The 27,438-nt window shown below is 37.7% G+C and overlaps 1 protein-coding gene across 1 annotated transcript; it reads right to left on the bottom strand.

Annotated features, from left to right (window-relative positions):
- Positions 1–3,958: 3,958 nt before the first annotated feature.
- Positions 3,959–27,149, bottom strand: LOC104828121 (inter-alpha-trypsin inhibitor heavy chain H3-like). The gene is made up of 20 exons (XM_010561594.1): positions 27,098–27,149; positions 22,855–22,878; positions 21,525–21,691; positions 20,379–20,483; positions 19,795–19,957; positions 18,736–18,846; positions 17,983–18,108; positions 17,301–17,417; positions 16,355–16,523; positions 15,911–16,036; positions 15,479–15,660; positions 13,971–14,156; positions 12,875–13,014; positions 12,319–12,473; positions 8,729–8,776; positions 7,985–8,098; positions 7,193–7,397; positions 5,929–6,101; positions 4,189–4,300; positions 3,959–4,088 (listed from the first exon to the last, which is right to left on the bottom strand). Exons 3-20 carry the CDS (start codon positions 21,662–21,664, stop codon positions 3,959–3,961), a joined length of 2,502 nt encoding a protein of 833 aa, XP_010559896.1. The 5' UTR covers positions 21,665–21,691; positions 22,855–22,878; positions 27,098–27,149.
- Between the last annotated feature and the right edge of the window lie 289 nt (positions 27,150–27,438).

Below are 27,438 nucleotides of genomic sequence, written 5' to 3' on the forward strand. Positions count from 1 at the left end.
TGGCATCATCCAATCCAACAATGTGTCATGCAAACAGTAATAGATTTCTAAAATTTATGCTCTGTATCCAGTTATAAATGATGGTGTTCTTGAACTGCGTGTTTTGTAAAATGGGTATGAAGTTTAAAGCAGTATTAGTTTACCATTTCTCTCTTCTTATTTTATGGAGAAAAAAAAACCAGTCTTGCTGTATTAGCGTTCTTTTGGAGATCATTCTGTAACAATGTTCAAAGCTGATGAAATTAGCAATAGGACCAAGAGGGGGGATGGCAGCCCACGCTGGCTGCAGTCCCGTTCATTGTTGCAAAGTTTCTGAGGCTCTGTTTTAAAAACGCCTGCAAAACAGACATTGACTTGTTGCGAAACAGACCTCTGACTTGTTGCGAAAAACTGCATTTCCATCCTGAAATTTAGCAGCTTTTTTTGGCACTGTTTCATACAATGTTTTGCAAACATTGGAAGATGTTTTCCAAATAATGAACAACTCGAAACAACATGTGGTGCACAGAGGTAATGTTTCAGACGAAACGTACACACAGAAGCCCCTGCCTGTGGAATACAAGTTGTAGTTTTAGTCTTTGGGTTTTTTTCATAAATTTTAATTCCAAAATTATTTTGTGTTTTAGAATTTCAGTTCCTATGTATTTTTGAACCCCTAAATATCCCAGCATTGTGGAAGGTTTAACAAAACTTGCTTTCTATCCTGCCAAAAACTGGAAAAACCTTATTATTTTAAAGCAAGAGAAGCGATTTCTTGCCAAAGTCAGGAAAATAAAGCAAACTATGTAATTAGAAACCTATTTTTTAAAAGAACTGTGTAGACATGATGCCAAGCTGTATTTATGTGAATTGCTTGTACTTCCAAGATGCAGATTTGGTGATGCAGATTTGGTGATGCAGATTTGGCTGGACAAATTACGCGACAGACAATGTGGAATTTGGAAACTGGAAACACCAGATTGCTTGCTTTGCCACATCATAAACAGGCATACCAATTTGAAAAGCAGATTATTTCCATTATAAATGAACTTGGTATTTGAATTACATGCTGTTGATGCTGGGTTTTATGACTGGACTTAACGCACATTAAAAATTCCCTGCTTTCAGTTGTAGGGTGTCTGCGCATTGCCTCCTCCACCTGCCTGCTGACTGCAGGGATAGCAAATAGGACTGAGATCGGGGAGCAGTGAGACATGACTGGGGGGCATCTTTCAGCTGGTCCCCTCTGCTTTAAGCAAGGCTCAGGTGTGCACAGACCATTCCTGAGAGCCGTTCTTCTAACCCATCCACCAAAACCTGCAATGGCTGGGGCTCCCCAAATGCCACAGGCAGCCTGCTGCCCTGTCAATGCAACTCTCCCTTGCTGCAAAGAAGCAGATCCTGCTAAGCCTGACAGATGGGAAGAAAAGCAGCTGTCAGCCTTCATCACAGCAAATTTTTACAGAGTTGGGGTGTCGTCGTCCCCCACCTCCTTCTACAACTTCTTTGCAAAGCTGTTCCTATCCTCTGGACTGCATCTGGTTTGTCTACATGGCACTGAGGTGCTGTGCCCAGAGCTGCGGAGGGGACTGCGGCCGCCCCCAGCTGATGGAGCCTCTCGGGTCTCAACACGTGCTCAGCAGCTGAACCCCCAGGAATGTCTGTTTTTTCTGCAGCAGCCCCATGTTGCCAGTGTGCCTGGCTACTGAGACTCCCAAATCCTTTCTGCAGTGCTTCTTCCCCTCTGCACGTGTGCTTTCCGTTCTGTAAGTATGTTCCGTTCCACTTTTTTCCACTTAAATTGTGTCTTAATTTGTTGTTTAGTCATTTTCCTCCTGTCCTTTCCAAGCCCTGAAGTGAGTTCTGATGGGCTTCTGATTTCCTATGCTCCCTTCCCTTGCTCAAGAAGCTGACACTGTAATGAATATTTTGCATTCTGTAATTTCTAATTCTGATGCAGAATACAGAGTGTATCTCACACTCATCTTTTAACCAGCATTGTACCAGTTGGCAGTAGGAGTAAAACTTTTATCTAACTGTAAGCATCTGTCTGCTACTTTTCTCTCCCCTTACTGTCACCTTCAGCTACATTTGCAGTTATCTCCTATGTTGCAGGAATCTTGGAAGAACTACATACTAAAAAAGGGATTTCTTTCATCTCCACCAGTGTGAGTGGGAGTTTCTCAGGCTGCCACAGAAGCCATGCAAAAGCAGACCTGAGCCCCTGAGGCCAACTTCTGGCTGACAATTCAGTCACAGCTGACAAGACTCCTGCCACCTCCGGAGATTTGCCTCATCCCCATAAATTAAACAGGAAAGCTCTGGCTAAGGCTGTGCCTTGTATTGCCTTGTGCCTAAACTTTGCCAGCCAGGTAGGTCAAGATCTGCTGTCCACTGCTATCGTTTTTTGTCTTAATGGAGCAAGTGAGTGAGTACAGGACCTGCCCTGATGGACAGTCCTACAGCTCCTATCTCAGGATCCATAATGGATCACTGATTTATTTTATTTTATGCCATCTAATTCATTATCTTAGAAAAAAAATTCAGAAGCATGTAAACTTAACCTTACTAGGTTCAATTTTCTGGTCTGCTCTCACTCCTTCCTGTTTCTCCCCCTGCCTTCCTCTGTAGAAACTACTGTTTTCCTTCATCATTTTTGTCAGAATTTAGCAGGCAGATATCTAGCCACTGCGACAGCCGCCCTCCCTGCCAAAATTCATATTTCTTTTTCTTCTACAAAACTTCTGCTTTTAGTAAAGGATTTTGTTCCTGGAGAAGGCCTGTCTCTCCCATAAATTTAACAGGTAGTATACTTTTCCTCTATTTTTTTACTCTATTTTTTTCCTCTTTTGATTTTTCTGTTGCTTTTTTGTTCTGCTCTACCTTTGTTCTTTCAATTTAACCCATCACATCTTAAGTCATCTCTGGTTTTCCCACTACACTCCTCTTTCCTCATGTGTGTCTGCATTCTAGTTTCCCACACACTGACTTTCCTTGTCATATAACAGTACAGAAATTTTCTACTTTGCCATGTGAGACCACAATTGCCTTGCTATGCCTGATTTGATTAAAAGAAAACTCAAAGTAAATAAGAAATCTGCTCATTTTTTACTTTAGAACTAATAGTTTACAATTTCTCCAGTACAAAATGAATATATAAATAAATGGGACACTTCTTGCCCTGAAATAAGTACATAAATTCTGTTACAGACACAGAGGGAGGATTTTTACTGCAAGACAGTAAGGCTCTTACACAAAAAAAGATACTGTCCAAAAGTTATCTACTATTACTTAAATCTGAGTGCTGTTTGGAACTGTGGCATTTCATTAATTTATAAAGATATGGGCATTCAAAAGTTAAGTTCAAATTAAAATGCTAAAATACAGATTTCCTGGATGCTAACAGTCATCTCAAGTGATGGCACCACACCAGCCCTCAGCACTATACAGTCAAGTGGTCAGATGGTTTTAAGTACTACTGAATTATCCTGAAATATGTGCTGGTCTGTCAGCTGTCCTCTTGTGTTGAATTGCAAAATACATCTGGCATCCTGGGCTTTGTGAAACCGGAATGAAAACATTGATAGCTGTTGGAATAACACAAGAAAGCATTAAGTACTGATGTTTTTATTTAAATCACTCCTGACACTCAGTTATTGATTCAAAATTGGATAAAATGTTTCTGTTATATTTTACAAAGTAAAGTTTTAAGTCAGAATTTTAAAACTAGTAAATTAATTTAGTAAAATGAGTGTTATTTCAGGGGATGAGTGATATCTGTGCACACAAGCAGAATAGCTGTTTAGCACTTAAGATTTGATCAAATGTGCAGTAAAACTCTCGGCGAGAATCCACCATATCTTGGCATTGCCAAACACGGTAAGCTTATATATTTTTAATAGTTCTTAAACATTGAAAAATACTATTCTTTCAGACAAATATTCTGTATACCCATGAATTTGGAGGAAGCTGTAGTTGTTTAAAACAGACTGGAAACAACATAGTCCGTATGAACACCATCTATCAGCCCAGCTCCATTGTTATGAACAAACCAGCAAGGAATATCAACGCCATGCTTAGGATCTCTTCTATAATCCTTCTGCCAGCCCCTGAAAGGGAAAATACAGTCATGGAAGTATTGAAGCAGAAACTGCACTTTGACAAGGTAATCTTTCTTAAGTCTTTGCTAAGGGTTTAATTATTTTTTACCTTGTTACTGTCAGTTCATTGTTTTTAACAATCATTGTGGCATCTGGTTTCTTGGGATCAGACCCAGGATGAATTTCAAGTATGGTGAAGTCAATGGGGTGGAAAAACTGTCCTAAAAATAGAAGCCAAAATTACCATTTCGGGCATGTTGCACACATTGAAACAGAAACAAACCAGACAGAAACTCCAGAACTTCTTTCTACATGCTGTTTTCCATGTCCCCTCAGGGTTTTCAATAGATAAGCAAACACCAAGTTTTGTGTAAGGCTGAACGTATGCCTACGGTATTACTTACTTTTTATAAACCAGAATTCTATGCATATCATCTGGATCTAAGTTCCAACTTCTGAGTGCACAGTAAAGCTAGCCTTTTCTAGATATCCTTCAAGATGTCCTCATTTTGTGTCTTGTCTATTCAGTTGTATTTATTACATACTCTCCAAGTCTTTAGCTTTTTTTTAATCAAATAACGATAAAGAGTGTTGATCTCTGAAATTTTTGGATGTGATTATGCTCAGAACAAGGCTGACTTCTAAGGAATTTTCATACTCCTGCCAGAATTAGCTTTCACACACTTTTGCCCTATCTGGGCTGGTGCAGGATGCTGCTGGTGCTTTGAGTGCTGTAATGAACACAGATTTTAGATTACTTAGTGAAGTACAGAAGCAAACTCAAAGATGATGAAAATAGCGATGAGATGTGTAAGTCAGTGAACTGTAACATGGTGTACCCACATGTCATGTGGGCTTTTGAAATTTTCTTGCTACTTGCAATTCACACCATAGCAGAATAACTTCTGTGTGGAGAGGTCCTTTAGCCTGAGGAGACTGGAGCAGGAAAACATAAATAACATTCCATCCTTATGCTGCTCTTTTTCTTTTTAGTTACAGCATTTCCCATGACACATGTACTACCACTGACACCTTGGCTCACTCTCCTCAGGCCTCAAAGTGCATACCAAGACTGAAAAGAGTAAGTTTGCAGCAGTTCATTATTTTCCACAGTGAGTAAATTTATTGACCCAAAATGAACGTTTGCTGCTCTTATCTGATTTTGTAAGTGAAAATTGGAAGGCAAGGGAAAATGGCTGCTATGTGTGTGTTTTCCAACGGAGGATGCACACCACGGAACCCACTACACTGGCAGAAAACAGGATTCAATGGGGTCAAAATTTTGAACCCTGAATTACCAACTTCTTCTTATACTAGAATTAAGAATGTTAGCTAACATGAGGAAAATCTTAGATGATACAAGGCATTCTGTGATTTTAATATATGTTAGTAAATCAAGATATACCTTAACAACAACTTTTCTTACAAGGATGCACTAATTGAGGTTTGGCAAATTTTGATCGAGCAAACATACATTTTCTCAGAGTGCTTGTACTTAGGAGAAAGTTGATAAGATGAAAGGAGACATAAAACCGTCAAAAAGACTGGAGGAATAGTGTAGTAAGAAAAAAGAAATCTGTATGTGGGATTTAGCAAGATAAAGAGGTTTAAAGACTCCAGTGAGAACAATGGAGGGTAGTGCTTTCAGCAGCAGCAGAGAAATTTATGAAAAGATAATGCATAAAATCTGAGCCCAGAATATTTTGTCAGAAATCTTAATAAGGCCAATCAATGTTATCTCAGTTTCCTCCACTATCTCAGTTCAGAAAGGCTAAGTATAAGACTTTGTCTACAAATTTTGTAGCCTCATAAGGAAAGACAAGCACAAAACCACTAAATAAAGTCATACCTAATAATCCATGGGTCTGTTCAGACAGTTTATCACTTTCCAATGTATATAGTCCTAGGAAATCTTGGTGGAGAGGATGTTTCTTCCATACTTGGTGCAAAACAATAACAAATGAGGCACTGCTGTCCATTGAGAGCACCAGATTTTTTTTTCTGTTAATTATCAAAGTTAAACTGAGGAAAAAAGAAAAACTTGACTTAGGGCATTGTGCTTCCCAGACTTAACAGCAATGAGAAGAAACTTGAGAAGAAGAAACATGTCCAATTAACAAACATGGCTTTATAAATTACTCAGTGTTTTTTAAAATAGAGGTTTTGCTGCCTAGTTTGGTCCGCATAAATCTGTCTGTGTTCACAGACAGTCGAAGACTCATACTAAATTACATTGTAAAAGGTTACTTAGCCTTTAAACTTTTCAGCAAGATGTTTCTACTAAAACTCATCCTATAACAGTACAATTAATCACAGATAGGTTAGCGATATGTAGATACAGCACCTCATGCTCAGTAATAAAAATGTTATTAATAAAACCATCACTTCCTTACCTGGATGCTACCTGATACCTTTTCCTTTTCTTTTTCAGAAAAGACAGCTCCTGAATTGTCTAGGTTAGTGCTAGGATAAAGATTTGCTTCTGATTGTGTTAGTGATCATCAATGTGGCTATCATAATAAAATAAGCATGCTGTATGAATAACAGTTCTGCTCCCATGCTCTTTCTGTTGCAGTGCCATGCTTTGAGAAGGTATTAATTTTGTTCCAGGTACACAAAGAAAATGTAAATGAGGAGGACGAGGAGATGCCGCCCATTCCTTTCCTAAACTTCCTTTTGCACGGGTATAAATGATTCTGTAATAGATAGATCTCCAGCTGACAGGGCAAAATGTACCTATTCTATAAGTATCACAATTTCCATTTCTTAAAATGGAGATTGTTTACAGCACATTATTATGTCTTTGAAAGATAACACACTATGTCTAAAGTTACTCTTTAAATATTTGCATTAAGCACAATACCAAATCTAGTTTTACCTTAGTCATAGTAATAGAAAATCAGGGAAAATTCTTCACTTACTTATTCCAAGCAGAGGAATTTATGAATAATCATTCAGCAGTTACACAACAAAGTAGAGAGCAGAATCCAGCAGGACTTGAATCAATTTCTTTTGTATATTCAGACAACGAACCTTAAAAGTACATTATTGATCAACACTAAAAAAGTGTAGAAAGTAATACAGGAGCCTGATACTCTTTCTGTAAGCCTTACCCTTCTTGTTGCAAGGTGACTGAGTCAAGCCAGGTGAAACCTGTTTTTTCATTACCATTCTGAATTGTGATCTTCTCAGGAGTTACTGTCAGTTTTAAATCCAGGTGCTTATTTGCAATCCCAAGTTTTCCAAAATATGTGTTTTGGATCTTTGCATCACTATTTGCTCTCTTATCACCAATGAGTTCTCCATTAACTGTGATGCCTAATATAAAAAGGAAACATCAAGTATTGTTTTATAGATAGGACCTGATCAACTGATATCAAGGAGTGTCATGGAAATTTAACAACAACCCAAGAAAACAAATACGTGTTGAAAAATAGATCAGAATTACTTGTGCATGTTTGTACCAAAGTAGAATAAAGTTCTGGGGCCTGTTCTGTGGATTTCTACAAAGACAACAATCACTTTATTGAGAAAAGTTTAGTATTTCCTAGAGCACAAAGAGTCTGTGATGGGCACAAATAGCCTGTGTGACATAGGTCTCTCTTTACTAGGTATTCCATGAAATGGTAACCTAAGGATTATTTTATTGCTTGTATTACTAGTCACTGAGACAAATTATGTCTCTCAACTCTCACAGTGGTTTTCAAACAAAGTTTAAAAGTTCATTTTGCTCCAGGAAGTGAAAACACAGTCATGGTAAAGGTAGCCTATCACAGCTACTGGAACTCCTACTAACTTTGCTGGGAAAAAAGCTTAGACAGTATAAAAGAGAAACAGCCTTTAAACATAAGACATTTTGTTGTAAGCATCCTGATTTACTGTATTTAAAAAAAATTAAAACTCACCTGTAACTGGGTCATTTATTAAATTTAAGACAGCACCTGGGTTTTCATTGATATTGAAACAAATGGCATCTTCTTTTTGTGGCACCGATATAATGAAGTGTGGGTCTCCATCAACTGTGAAGGCAAATGACTGGTATATGTATAGTGATACACAGGTTCAAAGTTCCACATGAACATTTAACATTGTGGCAATGGAACTGCCGATGGTGGGGACCAGCAGGAACTGGTCCCTGCACAAGCTACATGCCCAGCTTAGTCCAGCCCATCCTCCAAAGGAGTGGTGGGGTCCCAAGGAAGCTGCTACCACCTCCCCAAAGTGAACTACGTCCTCTTCCCCCTCATCTTTCCCAGGTACATGACGTACATCCTGTGTCTCTTGACCACTGCAAGATTTGGCACGTGGATTGTAGGTTGAGGATGGCCACCTCTAAGTGCTTATCTCTGAGGGCCATGAAAGTACTACTGCGGGCAGGAAGTTCATCTGAATAGAGAACAGGCAGTTACGAACACAAAGCCTGCCAATGGGAAGGAGGACTAAGAAAATGACCACATATAATCTCAGTGACTTGATCTTTAAAAAACATTTAGAGATGTTTAAAGTAAATTAAAATACTAGCTCCTTGGAAATAAGAGACGGCTGCATTTGTGGAAGGGAATTACCTAAAAGACTCATAAGAATTGTGCAATTTAGTCTTAAATACCCTCTTCTGTTCTTCTTCCAAGCACACTATTCAAACTACTCACCACTAGTATACCATGTGGGGTGTGCCGTATATAGGTAAGATTGTGGAGCTGCAGAGAGTAAAGGAAAAAAAAAAGTTAGAAAACCTTACATCAAAATGGAATATTTACACACTATCATCTGCGCAGTACGTGTAAGATGTCAGGAATTTAATATGCTAGGTCAATTGCTAATTCCATCCTAGTTTTTAAAGCATATAGTCCATGGAATGACAGTTTGTGCCCCTTTTGAATCAAGCAAACCTTCAGGATACAGATTTCACTTGTAGTCTAAATTGCTTTAAGGGTTTCCACAAGGCCCAAGTAATGTATCTGTAGGACACAAATGTCTCAGACTTAAGGATTCAGCTGTCTATCAGCAACGATGTGCAACATCATCCATTGAAAACTTCTGAGGTTTTGACATTTGTTTTTTTCCAGAATGAATTTAAGTCTTTTCAATGAAGACTTGTGAAAACTAGACAGAGGCAGAGATTGAGAGAGACTGAGACTAATCTCCAAAGCAAAAACTTAAATCTAACTCTCCCATTTCCAGGATTGCCCAACCAGCACTCTGAGAGTCAGTTGCTGTCTCTCTCTTGAATAAAACAGTTTCTTTTTGTATAAGTAACTGAACTTATTAATTTAGCCAGAGATGCTGACATCATAGTCCCTTGCTTTATATAATTCCAAAGGAGAGGCAAATTCAAATCCATCCTCAGTTCTTGAGAAACAGCTTTCAGGAAAAAATGGTGGTTTGATGAACCAGTATTTACTCCTTAAAAGCTATTTAGGTGAAACTTTTTCATCTGGTATTATTCAACCGTTAAGTGTGCTTTTAGCAGTGAGCAGAATTTGGAAGTATTTCTTAAAATACAGTTGTAAACCCAGAAAAGGCAGTTTCTATCTCTCTGGTAGTTTCAGTCGTCTGAATCAATACTTCTGACAGATGCTGCTTCATTCAGAAACTTAAACTAATGACTTACCCAGTGTAACACCTGTGATAGCCTGTGCTGTGAATGAAACAGAATGTTTTAGATGCTAGAAAGAATAAAAAAACAATCTTTCCCACTTCCTTCCTTCCACCAAACCCAACTCCAAAATATTTTAATTATGTATAAATTTCTAAATATTTAAAAAGAGAAACTTAGTCAAAACAGTTTATTTAGTACTGCAACAAAGCAAATGTCATGAACAGGCAGAAAGCACACCCTACTTTTCAGCAAAAATGTTACTTCTCCAAAGGCATGGGGTTTGCTCTGTAAGGGGCTGGGACAACCTGCTCTTCCCCAATTCCTCTGTGCCATCTTGTTCTAAACTGTACTACTGGGAAGTCAGTAAGATTTACCCACCTGCTTCCACATTTTTTTAGTCTTCTACTCTTTTTACATCTGAAGCTATGGAGGGGTGTCTGAAGACGGGCTTTGTGCTGAAGAAGTAGCAATCACAGCATCAATGAAGACATCTCTATATGATAGACTGCTACACACAGGTATCTGGGAGCCAACAGTGCTAGCCCTGGAAAGCAACTTAGTTGTACTGGGCCTGAATTTTGTGATGGTGGGACACTGCAGTTATCAGAGATGGGGGAACCACACTGAAAATGGTATTTACAAACTTTTCCAGCTGAAAAGTTTTTAATCTATTTATAACACAGTCTTGATTTACTCACCAAGAATTTTATAAAAATATTGCATCCTAGATCAGGTGATGCAGGAAATAGATCTCTAACAGTTAATAATATTAAGTAAATTTAACAACAAATGTACATACCTTCAGCTGTTACCATGGGCAGGTAAGAAGTAAAAGGAAGAAAAAGAGAAATTTACAGTTTCAGTTGTATGACTAAACAGGAAGGATTCTGACACTGTTAAAACATATTCTAAGAAAAAAAATTAAAAACTGTTTGACAATTCAACCAGGTATCTTCAGTATTTTACAATTCCATTTCTTCCCAATGATAAAACTCAATATTTGTAGATCAAACAGAAGCCCACTGAAAGTAAAAAGCTGTTATGTGGGGCAGCAAAACTGCAATTAATTATGCATACAACAAGAGCACTATTAGTAATTGTTTTATTGCTATGCCATTTCCACATTGCAAAATGTTCCTTATTGGTTTTACTCTTTTGCGGTTTTCAAGGCATTTGATTCATTCTACTAATACTGACTGGACGATTCAGTAATCTTATTTGTGAATCTAGACTCTAGAGTGTGTAAAAATTATTTTCTTTTCTTATACAGCAGCAGTGTTTTGAGTATTTTCCTCTATTACTGCTCTATGCTTTCTATATACAGAGATGATTTACTTGGAAAGAGGTTCAGAAGAGGGCCTTCGTACTACAAGTACCTGGAAAGCGAAAGCAAAGAGCTGAAGATCAGTCTGAGTGGATGCCACTTCTGTCAGATGTTTGGGTAAGTTTCTCCATCTTATGGAGTCCAGCTGTAAACTTTAAAGTCATTATGCTGTATAGTGACTTTAATGTTAAATTAACCATGAAGTGTTTTTATGTCAGTATCCCATTATGATAGTTATGAAAAATAATGCAAAAAATTTATTAGCAGAATGCCTGAAGAATTATTCAGAATTGGAGGGCACTTAGCAATTAACTGGTTTCAGGACTTACTCCAGTTGAAAGAAAAACCCAGTAACCTCCAGCAAGCATCTCTGTTATACTAAAATGCCATAAGTTACCAGGCCAAATTCAGGAGACGAGAAAGTTTTTTATCTAGAAGCCAGCTGAGAGCCCACAGAGAGCCTGGGAGGAACTTTTAGGGGACCTAAGCAAAAGTTTGAGGAAAAAATAATGGATGCTAATAGAAGAGATTGGAAAGCCTCATGAAAGGTTTGTCAGACCTGTTGAATGAGGGAGAGATGAGGATGGCCCGAACAACACATATAGATAAGGGCTTTGGGGTGCACTGCACAGATAGCATTTGCCTTATTTTGCTAAAGAGGAATAGAGTCATTTTGTTTCACACAGGTTAAACAAAGAGGCTGAACTGTATGAAAGCACAGCGTTTCACTTGAGCAAGTAGTTAGTAATTAGCCAAAGTATCAGAGGAGTTGAGAACAAATTGTGCACCTTCAATATAATTGCTTCTCTTTCTGCAGTATATATGAATACTGTGTTTTACAGATATAATCTCCACCTTTTTACAAGCTGATATATCCTGCATGAGGAAGATCTCATGCAAATTTTCCCCTTTCATGTAGAAAGATGTTACTACATCTACCCCTAAGCTGAAGTATGTAGAAAAATAAAGGAGAAAGTGATGTGAACTAAACTGAATATAGCTGGACTATTAGATTAGAAATGCTTCTTGGGTTTGGGTTTTTTTTTTGATGTAGTATTTTATATATTTAGCTTAAAACACGATTATTTTGAATTTATAGTATTTTGCCTGTATGATTTAGTAATGAAGGATGGTTTGATAGAAATTAACTTTACAATGAAAAATAATTTTGCATAAATCATACACGTGCAAGGCCTGGAAAGTAGATTTTTCAGATATATATTTAAAACTATGCCCACATGAAAGCCTTTCTTTAGGGGAGCATCAAAGGAACACTTGGCTTCTCAAATAAAGTAAAATTTTGAAAATGTCTATACCTTCAATGGGTTTATCAGCAATCCCATCTTGATTGTTATAGTCTTCTGGCTTTGTTACCACCATGGATGTCAGTGGCGTTACAAACTTGTATTTTAGTGAGAGATCCAGGGCTTTGGCTGTAAGATTCTCCTTTTCTTCTCCTGTAGCTGCAATACTGAATACAGGTAGAGACTCCTAGCATCAATGATTGCTAAATTGCTCACTGAACTCTGGATTAAATATTTTTCTTTGAAGTGAAGTCATTTCTCTGCAGCTAATTTATTGATAAGGAATATTTGTTACAGTCTTAGAGCACTTCTGATTCTACTGGCTATCCAAGAAAAGGGCAAAACTGTGCTTTATATTTGCAGTAATTTAAAATTGTTTAATTTGCAACCTGAAACAGGAATACTGAGGTTGGAGAGGAGAACAGGTTGGGGGATTTTCCTTACTGTGTTTTATGCTTTCCCATTGGCACCTCAGTGTGATGTGAATTTCAGCTTCACATCCTAGAAGTTGCACCAGTCAGATGGCTTAGTGGCTTCATAGCTAAGACATTATTCTAGATATAATTACCGTTTTTCCAGGAGTTGTTCAATGGTGAGATAAGCCCAGAGCCTTTCAATGTAGTCTCCAAATATGTATTCTTGTTCCTGGAAAGCTTTATCTGTTTGCTGAGCATCTTGTTGTGTAGTATATAACAGGGCATCATTAGCCTGTTAGGAATAAGGAAACTTCCTGTATAAGCAGCCAGGGACCTCCAGAACCTCCCAAAATCAAGACCTTCACATCTGAAAATCTTACTAAATTGAAAAACTGTCTGGTGCTATGCAGCATGTGCCCAGGAAATTGTCAGTGTTGTATCAGGATCTTTGGTTCGTTGCTTCTGTGAAGGTTAGTAGTGTATGCTATAGGACATAATGAAGTTTCCAAATTCACATGGCATTTTTGTTCATTAGAATTTGGCTACTCAGGATTTAAAGAACTTTGATTATGACACCGATTTCACACAGGAACATGTTCAAGCAGATATGCTGGCTAGCTTACTATTAACACATTATTTGTATTTGAAACATACCTAATTTCATATAATATATTTAATACATCACAGTGCATGGGGCATATATGCAGTTCACAGTATTTATGATAACATGATCTATAATATGTTTGTGTTGTGTTTCTTGAATATCAGGGGCAATTGTTTTTACAGAATCCAGATCTGGAGAGGTATTTAGATCACTTGGTTTGTATTAGAAGTAGACTTCTATTTTAAGAGGAAGGCATTTCAAATATTCAGCTGGCTTATCTATCCATCAGTTTTCTTCACCCAGTGAAACTATTGTCTGTGAACACTGAACATTAGGCTCCTGAAAGAATCAGGTAGAGTATTTAGAGACTAAACAACAACAAAAAAACCCCAACAACAAAAAATCTGTTAGCAATGCTAATCCAGTCATACTGCACAAAGTTGTTCCAGACTGACCCTTGTATACCTGACTGAGGCAAGTAACTTGCAGTTTTAGAAGCAATGACTTGGGCTCATTTAGTTTCTCACATATGCAGTAACACATCCTGCCACTGAGGTAAAGAAATACCAGTACATATTTTAAGTATTGCCAGCTTTGAACATTCAGACATTTTGAGTACCTTACTTAAAGAAATCCATACTTACGCCTTCTCCTCTCACATCTACAGTCAAATGGTTCTGGTTGTTGTCTATAAAGCGCCCAGCCACCACAATCTCAGACCCACCATAGAAATGCTTAAAACTGTTTTTAGTTAGGTCTGATATTTCATTTTCTGGGTAGTTTAACTCTATATCCATGAGCATGGGATTCGACACCTCATCATAAAATCCCTGCAGGATAAAAAAAAAGAAAAACATTTAACTACCATTGTTTCTTTAATTCATAGGTAGATCTGTACCCAAAACCATCCTGCTATTTCAGCAATGAAAACTAAAAGTGTACTTTAGAAGAAATATTTAAATATTCAGTTAAATCCCAGAGCACAAGGCCTAAAAATCTACAAATAATGGAAATGAGAAAGGACATACAAACTCTTCAGTCTCACTAAGAGAGAGGAAAAACACCTGAGAACAACATGCTGTGGATGATGAGTTCCATCAATGTTCATCAAGAGGGATCCCAAGCTTTCCCCTATTTGATGGAAATAAGTTTCTAGATCTATTCCCTGCAGAGACTGAAGTGACAACATAAGCCAAAGGAGACTAGGTATTTGATTTTGGCAGAGCTTGCAATGAAATCCAGTATCTAAATTCTCTGGTGAATTTTTCAAATGGCTGCTATTGGAATGTGAGAAGTAAAGGTCAGCTCTGTACTGCCTATACCTGTTCTCATGCCTTATACAACTATAAAATGCTTCAGAAGTATAGTAAGATACATCTGCTTGCAGTAAGTTCCTAAAGACAGAATATCTAGAGCCTTTTTTGCTCTGTCATCCCTCTCTTCCCTTGACATGACATTAACTACATGATCTGTGAGGTATGGGAGATATAATTTTGCTGCACACCAAAGTGTCCTTCAGAACGATGACTTGTGTCACCCTATGCCAAGTTTTGAACCCTCTTCGTAGCCCACAGTGTGGGAGCAGCTCGGAACACCTGGCATTTGTTTTCAAGAGTGAATGTTAGAATTTGTTGTGCTGCATGTTTGCCAAGCCCTTGAAGAACTAGTTTTACAAGGTCAGGTCAGAGGATGGCCTGGTGTATGCCTGGGAAGAGTGGCTGAAGACAGTCACGAGTATGTGTATGGAATGTTTTTATCTTTAAGTGTTCTGAGGACTGGCAAACATCCCAGCTGAGCCAGATATGCGCTCCTGTGTTAGTAATATTGGCTGTATGCCGTTAGTTCTTTCCAGATCCTTGTTGAAACATATATAAGTTTGATTCTTTTGTGAAATAAACGGAATCTTGTACAGATAGCTTGAGCGCTTAATTCAGTCGCTGCACACAGTATCTCCCTTTTACTGTCCTTCTACTTTCTGCTTATATAAGGGAAGGGGAAAATTAAATGCAACTAATATTCTGATTACAGCAGACTCTTGAGTATCTCAGTACCAGATTACACTTTGGTATTTTGATTACTTCAAAATAAGAACATCTGTATAGTTATCTGAATTAAGGTATCTCTCATCTAATTTAAGTGGTGATTACTGTACCTGAAGCTGTAAAGCTGCATCAGAGTCAGGATAAATCCGACGGGCCAATCCTTTATTCTCCAGCGCCATCTTCTCCAAGAAGCTGTAGTCAACACCATAGCCAAAACCAAGATTGTATAAGGGATATTTTCCTTCAATGGCTTTTTTTACATGCTCCTGAATCTCCTGAGTATTTGATATGCCTGCATCAAACCAGAAAAAGTTTGATTTTTCTTCATAAATAGATAAAACTATCACAAAACAAAATGTGCCTAGTCGTATTTGGATTTCTTAGGAGGCGTTATCAAAAATTTGTTTTAGTAGTATGATGCTGGTATAGTAGAATTTAAATCATGAAAACATCCAGAAGTCAAAGATGGAGGCCAATTTTAACTGAGCATTTTTTTGTTAGTTAATTCACTCACTTTATTATTCCACCTAACACAAACTTACCTACATTTGGTTGGCCATCTGTTAACATAATAATTATAGAAGCGCTTCTCTTGGGTACAAGGTTTCTTTCATGAGCAGCATTCAGCATATCAATTCCCCTCATTATACCACCATGTAAATTTGTCACTGCAAGGTAGACATAGAAATTTGGTTTCAGCACAGACATTCAAAATACAGGCCCATTTTTCACTGAAATCTGACGAGCTCTCATTACAATAGGAAAATGAAATATTGGATTTGCAAGCAGGGGGATGTTTAGATAGAAAAGTACCTGGACTTTGGAAACATAAGAAAAAATAGATGTCATGGTCTGAGTAAATTTCAACTTTAGAAGTGTCCCATCAGTAAAAAAAAAAAAAAAAAAGCTTTAGCATTGTGTTCACAGACTGAATCGATAAATTAATTTACACAATGACCTATTGGCAAGTCCAGTAAAGTACTTACTGCCTGCAGTGTCAATGCCCCGCACAAACTTCCTTGCTTCATCCAAATTCTCAGGAGTGGCCTTGATTAATGTTTCTTTCCAGGTCTGTACTTCACTACCAAACAGTATGAAATTGAAGAAGTCATCTTCTTTAATGTCATCTAAGATTTTTAGAAGTGCTTCTCTTGTCTATAAGAAAAAGAAATTTAAATGTATGGTTCAACATTTAACAAAATAGGTGCTTACAGATTTGACATGATTAATCTCTCAGCATTTGGATTTTTAACTTTTACACAGTATGTTGTGAAAAGATTCTGAGCTTGTTCTGTCCTTGCCAGTCCCTGTGTCTATTTCACAGTAACTCCAGTGGAGTCAGCCAGTTGCAATTACACCTGGTAAATCTTTGTAGCTGAGATGAAAATCAGGTCTCATGTCATAGATCATTGTTTACACTGAGGTAAGCTGGCATGGCAAATTGAAAGTGATGGGAAATGGGTAGCTACAGGTTGGTGGAGAAGCTCATATGCAAGCAAGTGTGGATGTTTTGATGTAGCACCAAAACCTGAAAATTCTGAGTGTTAGCTTAGAATGAGGACTCCTAACTATAAAAAGAGCTGCCGCTTCCCAGAGGAGACAGAATGAACAACATAGATAATGCACATAATACTGTATGCACATTTTAATTTTGGAACTGTCCAGTACACGTCACAGAGCTCTCTGGAAATGTTGATATTGAGAGTTTTGAACTAATAATATTTATAAGTAAGTAAATATGGCCTGAAAGTATAGAATTTTGTTCTGCAGTAACGCTTCAAAATAGTACTTATGGTAGTGAGCATTGGAGAGGTCACAGCATAAAACCACTTGGTATAGCTTAAGCGGCGCATATGCACTATAAGCCACCATGTCCCTTCCATCACAACAGAGGCTCTTTCATTGGGACTCTATAGTAATGTAATAACTTACCTGTTCTATTTCTCTTCCAGACATTGAGCCACTAATATCTATTACAAAAATTACATTCTTGGGCAACTTTGGTAGATTTGTTGGTGCAAAGAAGTGTACAAAGTAGCCATTGACAATCTGAAAAACAAAATGTAAAAAAACCCCAACACCCCAACTTTTGTATATTATAAAGATAAAATGGATAAAGAACAAATTACTTTCATTTAGTGCCTAGCCCCTGAGCGGACTAAAAGGTTTTAATGGCCCTGACCAGTGTCACCTCTGTCCATGGGCCCAGGAGCTTCATTTAAGTGCAAGCCTGGGCCTTTAGCCCCTGCCTGAGCTACACTGTAATAATACCTGTCTCCAGCTGTGTCACAGCCATACCTGTTCCTGTCCATGGACTCCACTGATTTGGATCCTATCCTGCAGACTGACTTCCCACCTTGACCTCGGGCTGCCTCATCACCACAAACTTGCCTGATGACCTGGACTCTCAGTTGAATTTGACTACCATCTCTGGCTCTGCCTTGCTCAGGTAGTGTGGGGAGTGGGCTCGTGGCTGGTGAAGCCCCTGAGCTGCCAGCTGTGTTGTCAACTCAGGTCCTCTCCTTTAGGGAACAGCTGGTCCCTGCTGCTCCCTGACCTTTACTATGCTAGCTAAAGTGTTCAGCAGTTCAAAATTTCCAGCTGTCAGATTTACCTGCAAGTCATCTGGAGCTGTTCTCTTCACATCATATCTTACAGTAAAATCCCCATCCAAGACAGACTGTGAGCAATTTGCACAGGTTCGCTGCTGATCAAGAGTTGGCCTGAAAGAGATATGCCCCTGAAAAGAAAAGCCTTCATTAGATCTGAACCTTAATAGATGAAAATTTTCTACAGAACACAAAGAAGCTTGTTTTTTTGTAAAACTAGTATATTTATACTCACAGACATGAGAATAACCTGTTTTATCAGGTTAGGTATTAGTTTGTATCTGTATGTACTTATGTATTTATTGATGGGTAACTGATAGTGAAGGCTGCTATCTGGAGCTTTCTTCATATGTTTACTTCCCCAACTGCCTTGGTTCAGCCCTCCACTCTGAATGACACCTTTGATAAGGCTGTTGGGCAGTCTATGTCTTAGGAATGCTACCACCTCCATACATGACAAAACTAGTTGTTACTGACTCAGCTCTTCTGTAAGAAATAGTCTTACCAGTATCCAGGTTTCCAACTACTGCTGTGGGACAAGGCCTACTAGTTTTGGTACAATATCATGCTAACAGCTATGTGGTTTCTGAACTGCATGGAGATGGCTAGCTTGGAATTCAAAGCTCATTTGCACAGACAAGCCTTTACTGCATTTTCTCTGTGGTTTTTTTCCTCTCACTTCCATTGCTAGCACTGACATTATTATTTCAGAATTATAACCATAATAAATAAATTATGGAATGCAGTAGTCATCGTACCTTTTTGTCTGAAAAAGTTTTTTTAATTATATTTTGTAGATCATTGGTGATGAATGTTCCTTCTGCTTCCAGCTCAGTGATACCCTGGGGCTCAAAGATATTTACTTCAATCTGAAATATTAATTGAAAATTCATTGTCATTGATTACCCCACAATATATCACCAACTTAGCCATTTACAGGAGGATCAGCAGGCAACTACAGATGTGAAAGAGGGATTTTCATAAAAGCAAAAGAAATTTACTTCTGTAATTCATAATGGCAGTCCAAATCCACACTTGTGTGGACACACCATCAGCCAAACAGGCCTTTTTATACATAGAAGTTAAAAACAAAGCTAGAAACAAATAAACCTTAATAGAAATATAATTTGTTTGACAGCTAGATACTGGAATTTTGTAAAATGTTGGTAAATACTCAAGTCCTTCAAAAATATAACCCAGCTGTTAGCTGTGAGATGTGCCCAACTTCACCCTATATTTCAGTATGCCTTCTATCATAGTGTCTTTAAAATAACACTTCATAAATTCTTATAGATGCTGAGTTTTGTAATGATTTTTACAAAACATTTTCTGGGTATACAAAGGAGAAAAATTTTGCCTTAGACCTGGGTTTTAGTAAGGCAGACAGGAGTGATCAAAGACAAGTTTTAGCACACAAAAGCTGCAGTATTCTAGAATGCAATATATATACCACTGTAATTTAAGATGATGTAATTTCATGGCAGTGTGAGAAAGGTGTAGTTTATGCTATAAAGGCATTTATAAAAGCTATTAGTCTTCTATTTTACCCCAAGGCATCATAATGGCTTTTTCAGGTTTCCATACATCATTTCTTTTGGAGGGTTAGTTGCTGAGCCAATTTGTCAGGCTTACAAATAAAAACCTGCACTAAAGCATACTGGTGTGGACTCCCCATGTGATTCATTAGAAATATTATCACGGGCCTTTAGCTCACCTGTGAACCAATGGGAATGACCATGGTACTCCACTTTCAACAGATGTACAGAATTTCATAATTTCTTAAGTTACAGTCCAATTTGATAAAGTTTGCCATTTACCTCAAAATCTTTGACAAGCTGCTTTGGTTTTACTTTGATGAACATCTCATATTTTCCAAACTGTCGCTTCAGCAGTTCCTCATATGTAAGTTCAAAAGTGACTTTACTGGCTGCTTCAATGTTGACAGAGACAGTGAATTTTTCTGTTTTTCTCCCTGAAGCTCTGTATTTTAGTGGGTAAGAAAAAGAATATTTTTATCCTCTTTCACAATATTTATTGTTTGGGTTGGTGGAATATGATTTTCAAAAAGGAGTAAAACAAAGATGGGATGTTTGATCTATTGCTAAAATTGTACCCAAATTGTAGAATTTATTCAAGTTTCCCAGTGAGCTCAATCCTAGGAACAGGTCATACAAAGTCAGTGAAAGTTGCAGAAACAGTCTTTCCATAATTGCAGATACTGCCTGCTTAGTCAGAAGTTATATTTCCTTTTTCTAATTTATACTACAATAAATCTAATTTAATGATTGTCTTTTGGTCCTGTAAAAAACAAACTTCAGAAATACGCCAGAACAAAGTATTTCCAATCTCACAATTTGCTATGGCATGATGGTGTGGAAGCCACACAAGACATCATTCTTACTTGACAAGACCAGCAGTCTGTCCCTTTGAAACAGCCTTCTCATATTGTTTTTTTGCAACTTCTTTTTCCTTTATGGTTCCAGGATAAGTGACACCATCAATTGTCCTGCAGATGAAAAAGTCCTAGTTTAGCTGAATGGTTTGCACCAATACATGAAAAGTTACTGCAGGCAATTCTCTCTTTATTGATTGGTTTGCTAAAAAGCACTTTCAGTAATCTGATATTGCCAAGATTTGAGCACTTTCACTGAAGCTAGTCTTCTCAGTGAATTTAGCTGGAATGAAGAGCTCTGTGCTCAGTATCTTAAGAGAATCTAAACCAATTTTTACTTTGAAAATTCATTAGATCAAAACCGTGCTGACAGCAACACTACTTACACCTGCCATATTCCTACACTTCAGCAGCTTGACCATCTTGTCTCATCTAATGGCAAGCCAACTCTCCGGACGAGAATCATCTGTCCAAATGTAGCTGTCTACAGCTGAATATTTCATCCTTAGACTCCTCACACCATTAAACAGGCATTTCTCATAGGGGATTAATCTCATCCTATAATAAAAGTTCTAGCATGCATTAAGAGTAGTTGTGCCCTAAAAGCTACTGTTTCTTTTCACTGAAAATAAAACAGGTATAGCGTGATTAGCAGAGATAGACGTGTTTAAACTGAACTAAACCTCATAATGGTGTGAGAATTGCATATTATTGCTACTAAAGGTACAAATATAAAGGAGTAATTCTATTTCCTGCCTTTCATTCAAATATGATTTTTAAATGAAGAGATAAATTAAGATATAATGCCATCAGGGAAATTAAGTAATGGAACTTTTCTGGTTTGATAACACCAGAGTAAGTAAGTGGTATTTCTGAAAAGGTGAAGGGATTGCCAGAGAAGATTCTCCCATTCCCTGAGGTCCATGATGATGAATAGAAATAATTGAAAATTAGTCATCTTTTCTATAGATGTACCAATGTTTGCCTTTCTCCAAGTATCTTGCATGTTAAGTTAATAGTACCAGAAAATTACTCAGCAGGCATTTAGAAATCTATCAAATGGCAAAGTAAAAATGAACATTAGGGTTCAGTTTCTCCTAGTTGCGTTTGCACAGATTTTTAGTCTTTGCTAACAATATTGTAAAGATTACATACATGCTGAAGTTGGTAATGAAGGCTGTCTTAGGGAGTTCAACATCAAAGAAGACTTCTTTGTGCACATTTCCACGATTGACAGCTTGACTGGTGATGACATTGTGGGCAAATCGGGAAGTTATTTTACTATCAATTTTCATGCTATAGATTTCTATCCCATTGACAACCTGTAGATTGAAAAATGAAAAAAAAAAAAAAAAGAGCTAGCTGTTACACTGATGTCTGTGTTAATCAGCCATAATCACATTTTTAAAAAGAAATCACGGCAGGACATTCTATCACTCTAAAGCAAAACAGGAAAGACCTAATCATAAGAACTGAAGCACAGCTGTGTTTCCTTGGATATCTATCTCACTGCCACCACAGTACTATTCCATGAGGTATAACTATAGCCTCTTTAACAAAACACTACCACCACAGCAAAGATAATGCCATTGTAAGAATCATTTTTTTTCTCTACTGAGACTGTGACTTTTATTTATCATTAGTCAAAGAGCACAACAACTTACTGCTGCCTCACTGTATTAGTGACTGTAGTTATCAGCTTAGTGGATGACTCCTAGAGCAGGGATATAAATAGTCATCTTGTTTAGAAATAGACCTAAACAATTTCAGATGGCTCCAAATTCCATTTTGTGTTATTCTCAACTTCCTCACAACTGGGGCTCATTTTTCTTTAAACAAGCAAATGGGTAGGGCAATACTTATTTTCTTTGAATGCTCAGGTATAAGGTTGCTGGAGAATATATGAAAGCATAGATAACAACAGATGTGACTCCTTAGGCAACTCCACAACAACGTCTGCTTCTTGCAGCAAAACCAGCACTGGAAAGAACCTTGGAGTTTGTATGGTGGGCCTGATCTCTGGTGGGTTGATTAAGAAGGTCCCCAAACAGTCAAAGCATTTAAACGTTGCTGAAGTGGAGTCCAGGTGCCAAGTGGAATCACCTCAGAGATGAGGTCTCTTGCCTTCCTTAGAAATAACTACAACATAAAATAAAAGTAAAAATAAAACCAACATAGAATGGATGTCAGAGATACAGAGGTGACTTCACAGAACTTTGCTATTTATTCAAATACAACGAGGTTAAAAATAATTTGTTAATTCTCTTTCCTTGTCCAGGAGGTTCCATCAGAGCTTGGAAAGGAACTGTCTAGTTAGTCCTACTGCCTAAAACAAGCAACTCTGGGCTACTCCCCTCATCATACGCAATCAGAAATATCCACTTGCTCAGACTGGACTCACAGAAACATGTTGTGAACACAGTAAGAACATTCTTGTCACTATAAATCTTTCTCAATAGCCTGGACAAAACCAAGCCTTACTCACCAAGTCATGATCAGCATTTCGCTTCTGTAAAGAGAAAAACAGGGAAAAAAATCATGACTAAAGTAGGAAAGCTGCATTTAGAAATAAATCACTTAGCACCTATGTAGTTGTCTTATGCTTCCAAGTCAAAAGAAGTTGTCCAGGAGAAAGAAGGCTTGAGAAAGGTCCTCAGTAGTAAACTGAAGTAAATCTGGGGGAAGAGCAAGGCATCTGAGGCAGGTATAATTATTTCGCTTACAGTATTCCCAGTTTTGGTGAATCTTCTGGTTTTCATTTGATGTTAGTGCATCTTAAATACCAAAGGTTTGCAAGATAAGTTAAACTTTGAATGCTGCTGATTTTGTATTTTGCTCAAGTGACACAAGAAGTTACCTTCTTTCAGCTGAAAAACAGTAACGGACTGCCTGAGAGATGAGGGGAGAGTGAGGGGAAAAGTGGCTTGAATGCTCAGTGCCATTTATATTTAAATGTCGTTGAGACTAAAGAACACACTAAAATCTGCTTAATGTGGCTTCCTTGAGTACAGGTTGGCTGTGTGGCTATGTCAAAGTAAAAACAGAATATCTTGTCCTGAGAGTGACATCTTTTTCTTGGGAATTCCTCTTTCTGGGCCCTGTGGTATGTATTTTGTCTTTTCAAACTAATTCTCCTTTGGAAGAAAAAGGGGGTTTGTATCAAAGCATAAAAAAAGAGTTTGCACATTTTTTTCCAGTCACACACACATCCAAACTATCAGGCATCCTTATACTCTTTCAGACTTACTCCTAAATTTTTCCTGTTTCACTCCAACAGCCTGCCATTCTAACATGAATAGGTATGATGGTAATTCGGCAGGCTAAAAGAAAGGAGAGGCAGTCACTGTGAAAGGCTGCTTGGAGGAAAAAAAAAACGGTTAGAACTTTTTTTGGCATATTTGCTCCCAGAGTAGGTGCAAATATCAGAAGCTCTACAAAAATACCATGTACTCTCTTCTGAAAGAGAGAACAGGCTTCAAACGTACTTACTGAATCATGTTAAAATAACAGCTTGTGTAATTCAATTCCTGTAAGCACGGCTGCAAATACCTTATCTCTTTTGGCTCCAAGAGCCTCATGGGTCACATTTTGTGCAAGCATGTTTACCTGCTCCACCAAATAGAGGGGTGAAGACACAATAAAGTAGCAAGTCAGACACACATCTCAGGTACATTTAAGGCTTTTGTTACCTTTCACAGTTAGGAGTTTTACAGGTTGGAAACTGAGACACAGAGGGTTATTTTTTATTTTGGAGTTTTTTCAAGACACTATATTACATCTATGGTAATGCAAGGTTTTTTGGGGGGAGGCTTCTCAGCTTCTGTAAGAGTCTGGCCAAAAAGTCTGTGTATGTTTCTCTAGGTTCATCTTTCAAACTGTTATTGCCATACAGGTGATTTCTGTGTGTACATCTCTCCTGTTTCAAAAACGTATGTGGGTTTTTTTAGTGCCTGTGTAGAGTATGTATCAATTCAGATCCATCCTTTCCCAAACTGAAATTATCTTTTCTATATCTATACTGTCATTATGGCTAATAATTTCCCCTTACAAAACACAAACTGAGGTATGGACCCTGGGAAATGAAAAGCTGGAAGTCACTGAAATGTTAATTTGGTTGGTACAAACTTTTCCTTAAAGTGGAATTACCAAACAGTTTAAGAACACAAAAAACTACAAGAATGTGTTCTTTAGTTACAAATTCTGCAATTCTGACTACTATCACCTAAATTAAAAGATACTTTACCTTCATTTAACTTTCACAGAATTGCTGTTGTGCACATTCTTTATCAGAATTATGGGTTCTACAGTAGTTTTGAAAGAGTTCTGTTCTGATTCTGTAAATATTTTGGGGGGTAGCCTGCCTTTCTCATTGAAAAAGAAAATACAGAAAAATGGCTCAGTGAAAGGTAGTCTATTCAGAATTAGTCACTTTGTACTTGGGCTGATCTTCAGTGGAGATACTCAAACCCAGCTGGACATCATCCTGGACTACCTGCTCTAGCTGACCGTGATTTGCACAGGGGAGTGGATTAGGTGACTCTGGGATTCTGTCTTTTTTTTTTTTTTTCATTCTTAATGATTCACTTGGATATAGCTAGAGACCTCACTAACATCAAGGTCATTTTAAGCTATGTGGGCAGAAAGTGATAGTGTCCCACTAAAAAATATGTTATGCAATTCTAGACCAAACTGAGATTTTAATATCCTCTACCTTGTGTAATTACAGTTACTTGATAAAATGTTTCTATAGTATTTCCACATATTTGCCATTGCACCAATTATTATAATCTTTTTTTCAGTTGTATAACAGTAACAAATTCTGCTTTTGTTTAATACTGTTTTGCTGCGGTAACAACAAAGAATACAGGTGCAAAAAATCTATAGAAATTGGAAAGGAAGAGCAGAGGAAAAATGACATTTGAACTGCCAAGAGAATAGGGAGGGACAAGAGGGCTCCCATTACAGTACTTCCTGAAAGAAGCCCTGATTTTACGGCTTGGGAAACTAAAACACAGCATAACTAAATGATTCAGAAAAGTCTGTACAGTTAACTTGAAGTGACCTCTGGGACTTCACAACACTGAACACAACACTGATTTATTTGCATATACCGCCAAGTACTACATAGGAAAAATAAGGCATGAAAATTCTTTCCAAATCTACAGCAACGTTACAGATTTCATCATCCCAAGTGATGCTAATTGGTTATCACAGAGAAGGGACCATAATGCAGCTAAGCTATGAAAACTAAACTTCCTTGTGAGCTATGTAGGAGTCTCACTGCTGCCAAAATGAGAGGGCCATAAAAGGAAGGCCGTATCATCGCTACCCATGCTTTGAAGGCTTTGAATATGTAGTTCTACAGGTAAGTTTTTAATCTAGAAAAAACTTTCCTACCCTTAGTAGCTGCATGCATAGGAACAAGGTGTACAAGTGCATGTAGGGATCTTTGATTCGGATTTTTGTTCAATTTTCAGCAGAACTGGGTCTGCCAATTGTGTTTACTTGACTATGGCTTTAAAAGCAGGTTTGACAGCTTCAAGGTCATCAGCCAGCCAGACTTCCAGCCATGCTTCATCACTCCTCACTGGCATACTACTTGCTCAAAGGAGCTAAAAGAGGGATGGGGACTGAGACCTTCACACTTACATAGCAATCTCCTCCATTCCAATCAAATTACATTTGCATAAAGTATATAACAAAACTGGGAGAATCAACTGACTTTTCTGTAGTGTTCTGCATGTATGGATGGAGCATTGCACAGAGCTTTGGCCATTTTCCATTGAGAAAGGCTTTAGCATTGCAAGACATACAGAGAACAACTGGTAGTATGGTAATCAGGAGGAAAAAGCTACATTATATCTGGGCTACATAATGGTTAAATAATAAGAATCCACAGCATCTCCAATTTGCAGCAGTAAATCTCAAGCTGATTTTTAAAAGTTAGATACGTTACTATCCTGATTTTCAAAGAAAATGTCTTGGCAAAGACCATAATCTAATCAACAGAAATTGACTGTAAATTGCTTCGTCCTGCTCTACCCACTAACCTACAATGCTCCCTAAAGACATTTGCCCTCTGTAATTTTTCATTGTATGTAACTACTGAGAGAGAGCAAAATAATTTATTGAGGTGAGGAGTAGTGGCTGACAACTTAACTGAAGAAAATTAGGCAGAACATCAGAAGCACTGCCTTACTCAGAGAACCAGTCAAAAAAAGAATGGCGCCTTTGAGGGAGAGAGATATATTTCATGTTACACTAACATGCAAATCCTTTGAGAAAAATCCTACCATGTCATTTAGATAGTAGACATATTTACCTGGATACCATGTTACATCCATTTTCTGCTTCTTGAAAGCATCTTTTCACTGTTATTTTGCATTGTTTTACAGGTGCTAAAGTCAGTTCCCAAGCTGCACCAATTGTTTTACACATTTAAATATAAGACAGCTAAAACATTTACCGTTATGTGATGATGAGAGGGAAAATAGACGAAAGTGATGCTTTTAAAAAGAGAGATAGGAGAGCTTCTTCAGAGCTGATTCAAAACTGAGGCTGATTAGAGGTAAACTAGTCTGAGTCCCAAGTCTGATCTTGAGTTCACTGGTAACAGAGAACACAAAGCTCCTGGTGGCAGCACTGTATGAACTGTCTGATAAATGTTGATATATGGCAGGAAGTTAATCTATGAAGAATGGGAGCCCCATTCATGGTTGATTACTTACCTTGATGTTTCTGACATGTGCTACCAAAAAGTCTGATGAAGCAAAGGCAGGAATCAATAAAAAAATACAAAGCAACAGATGGTTTTCCATTTTGGAAAAAAGTAAGGTTCCAATCTGAACGATATGCATAAATATATAATGCTTTGTTTACAGAGTGTTAATAAATAACCCAGTGTGAAAAGTGGGATTAAGCATTAGGCATTCAGGAAAAACCAAATACTGAATTTTGAATTTGCATAATCTGCAGAATACAGTTACAAAATAGTGTTACAGAATTTACAGAATATTTCAGCGATGTCTCTTCTATGTAATATCTCCAAACAGAAATTCAACAGCCGTTT

The sequence above is a fragment of the Haliaeetus leucocephalus genome, unplaced genomic scaffold (genome assembly GCF_000737465.1).
Source record: "Haliaeetus leucocephalus isolate CR32 unplaced genomic scaffold, Haliaeetus_leucocephalus-4.0 Scaffold148, whole genome shotgun sequence".
Classification (NCBI taxonomy): domain Eukaryota; kingdom Metazoa; phylum Chordata; class Aves; order Accipitriformes; family Accipitridae; genus Haliaeetus; species Haliaeetus leucocephalus.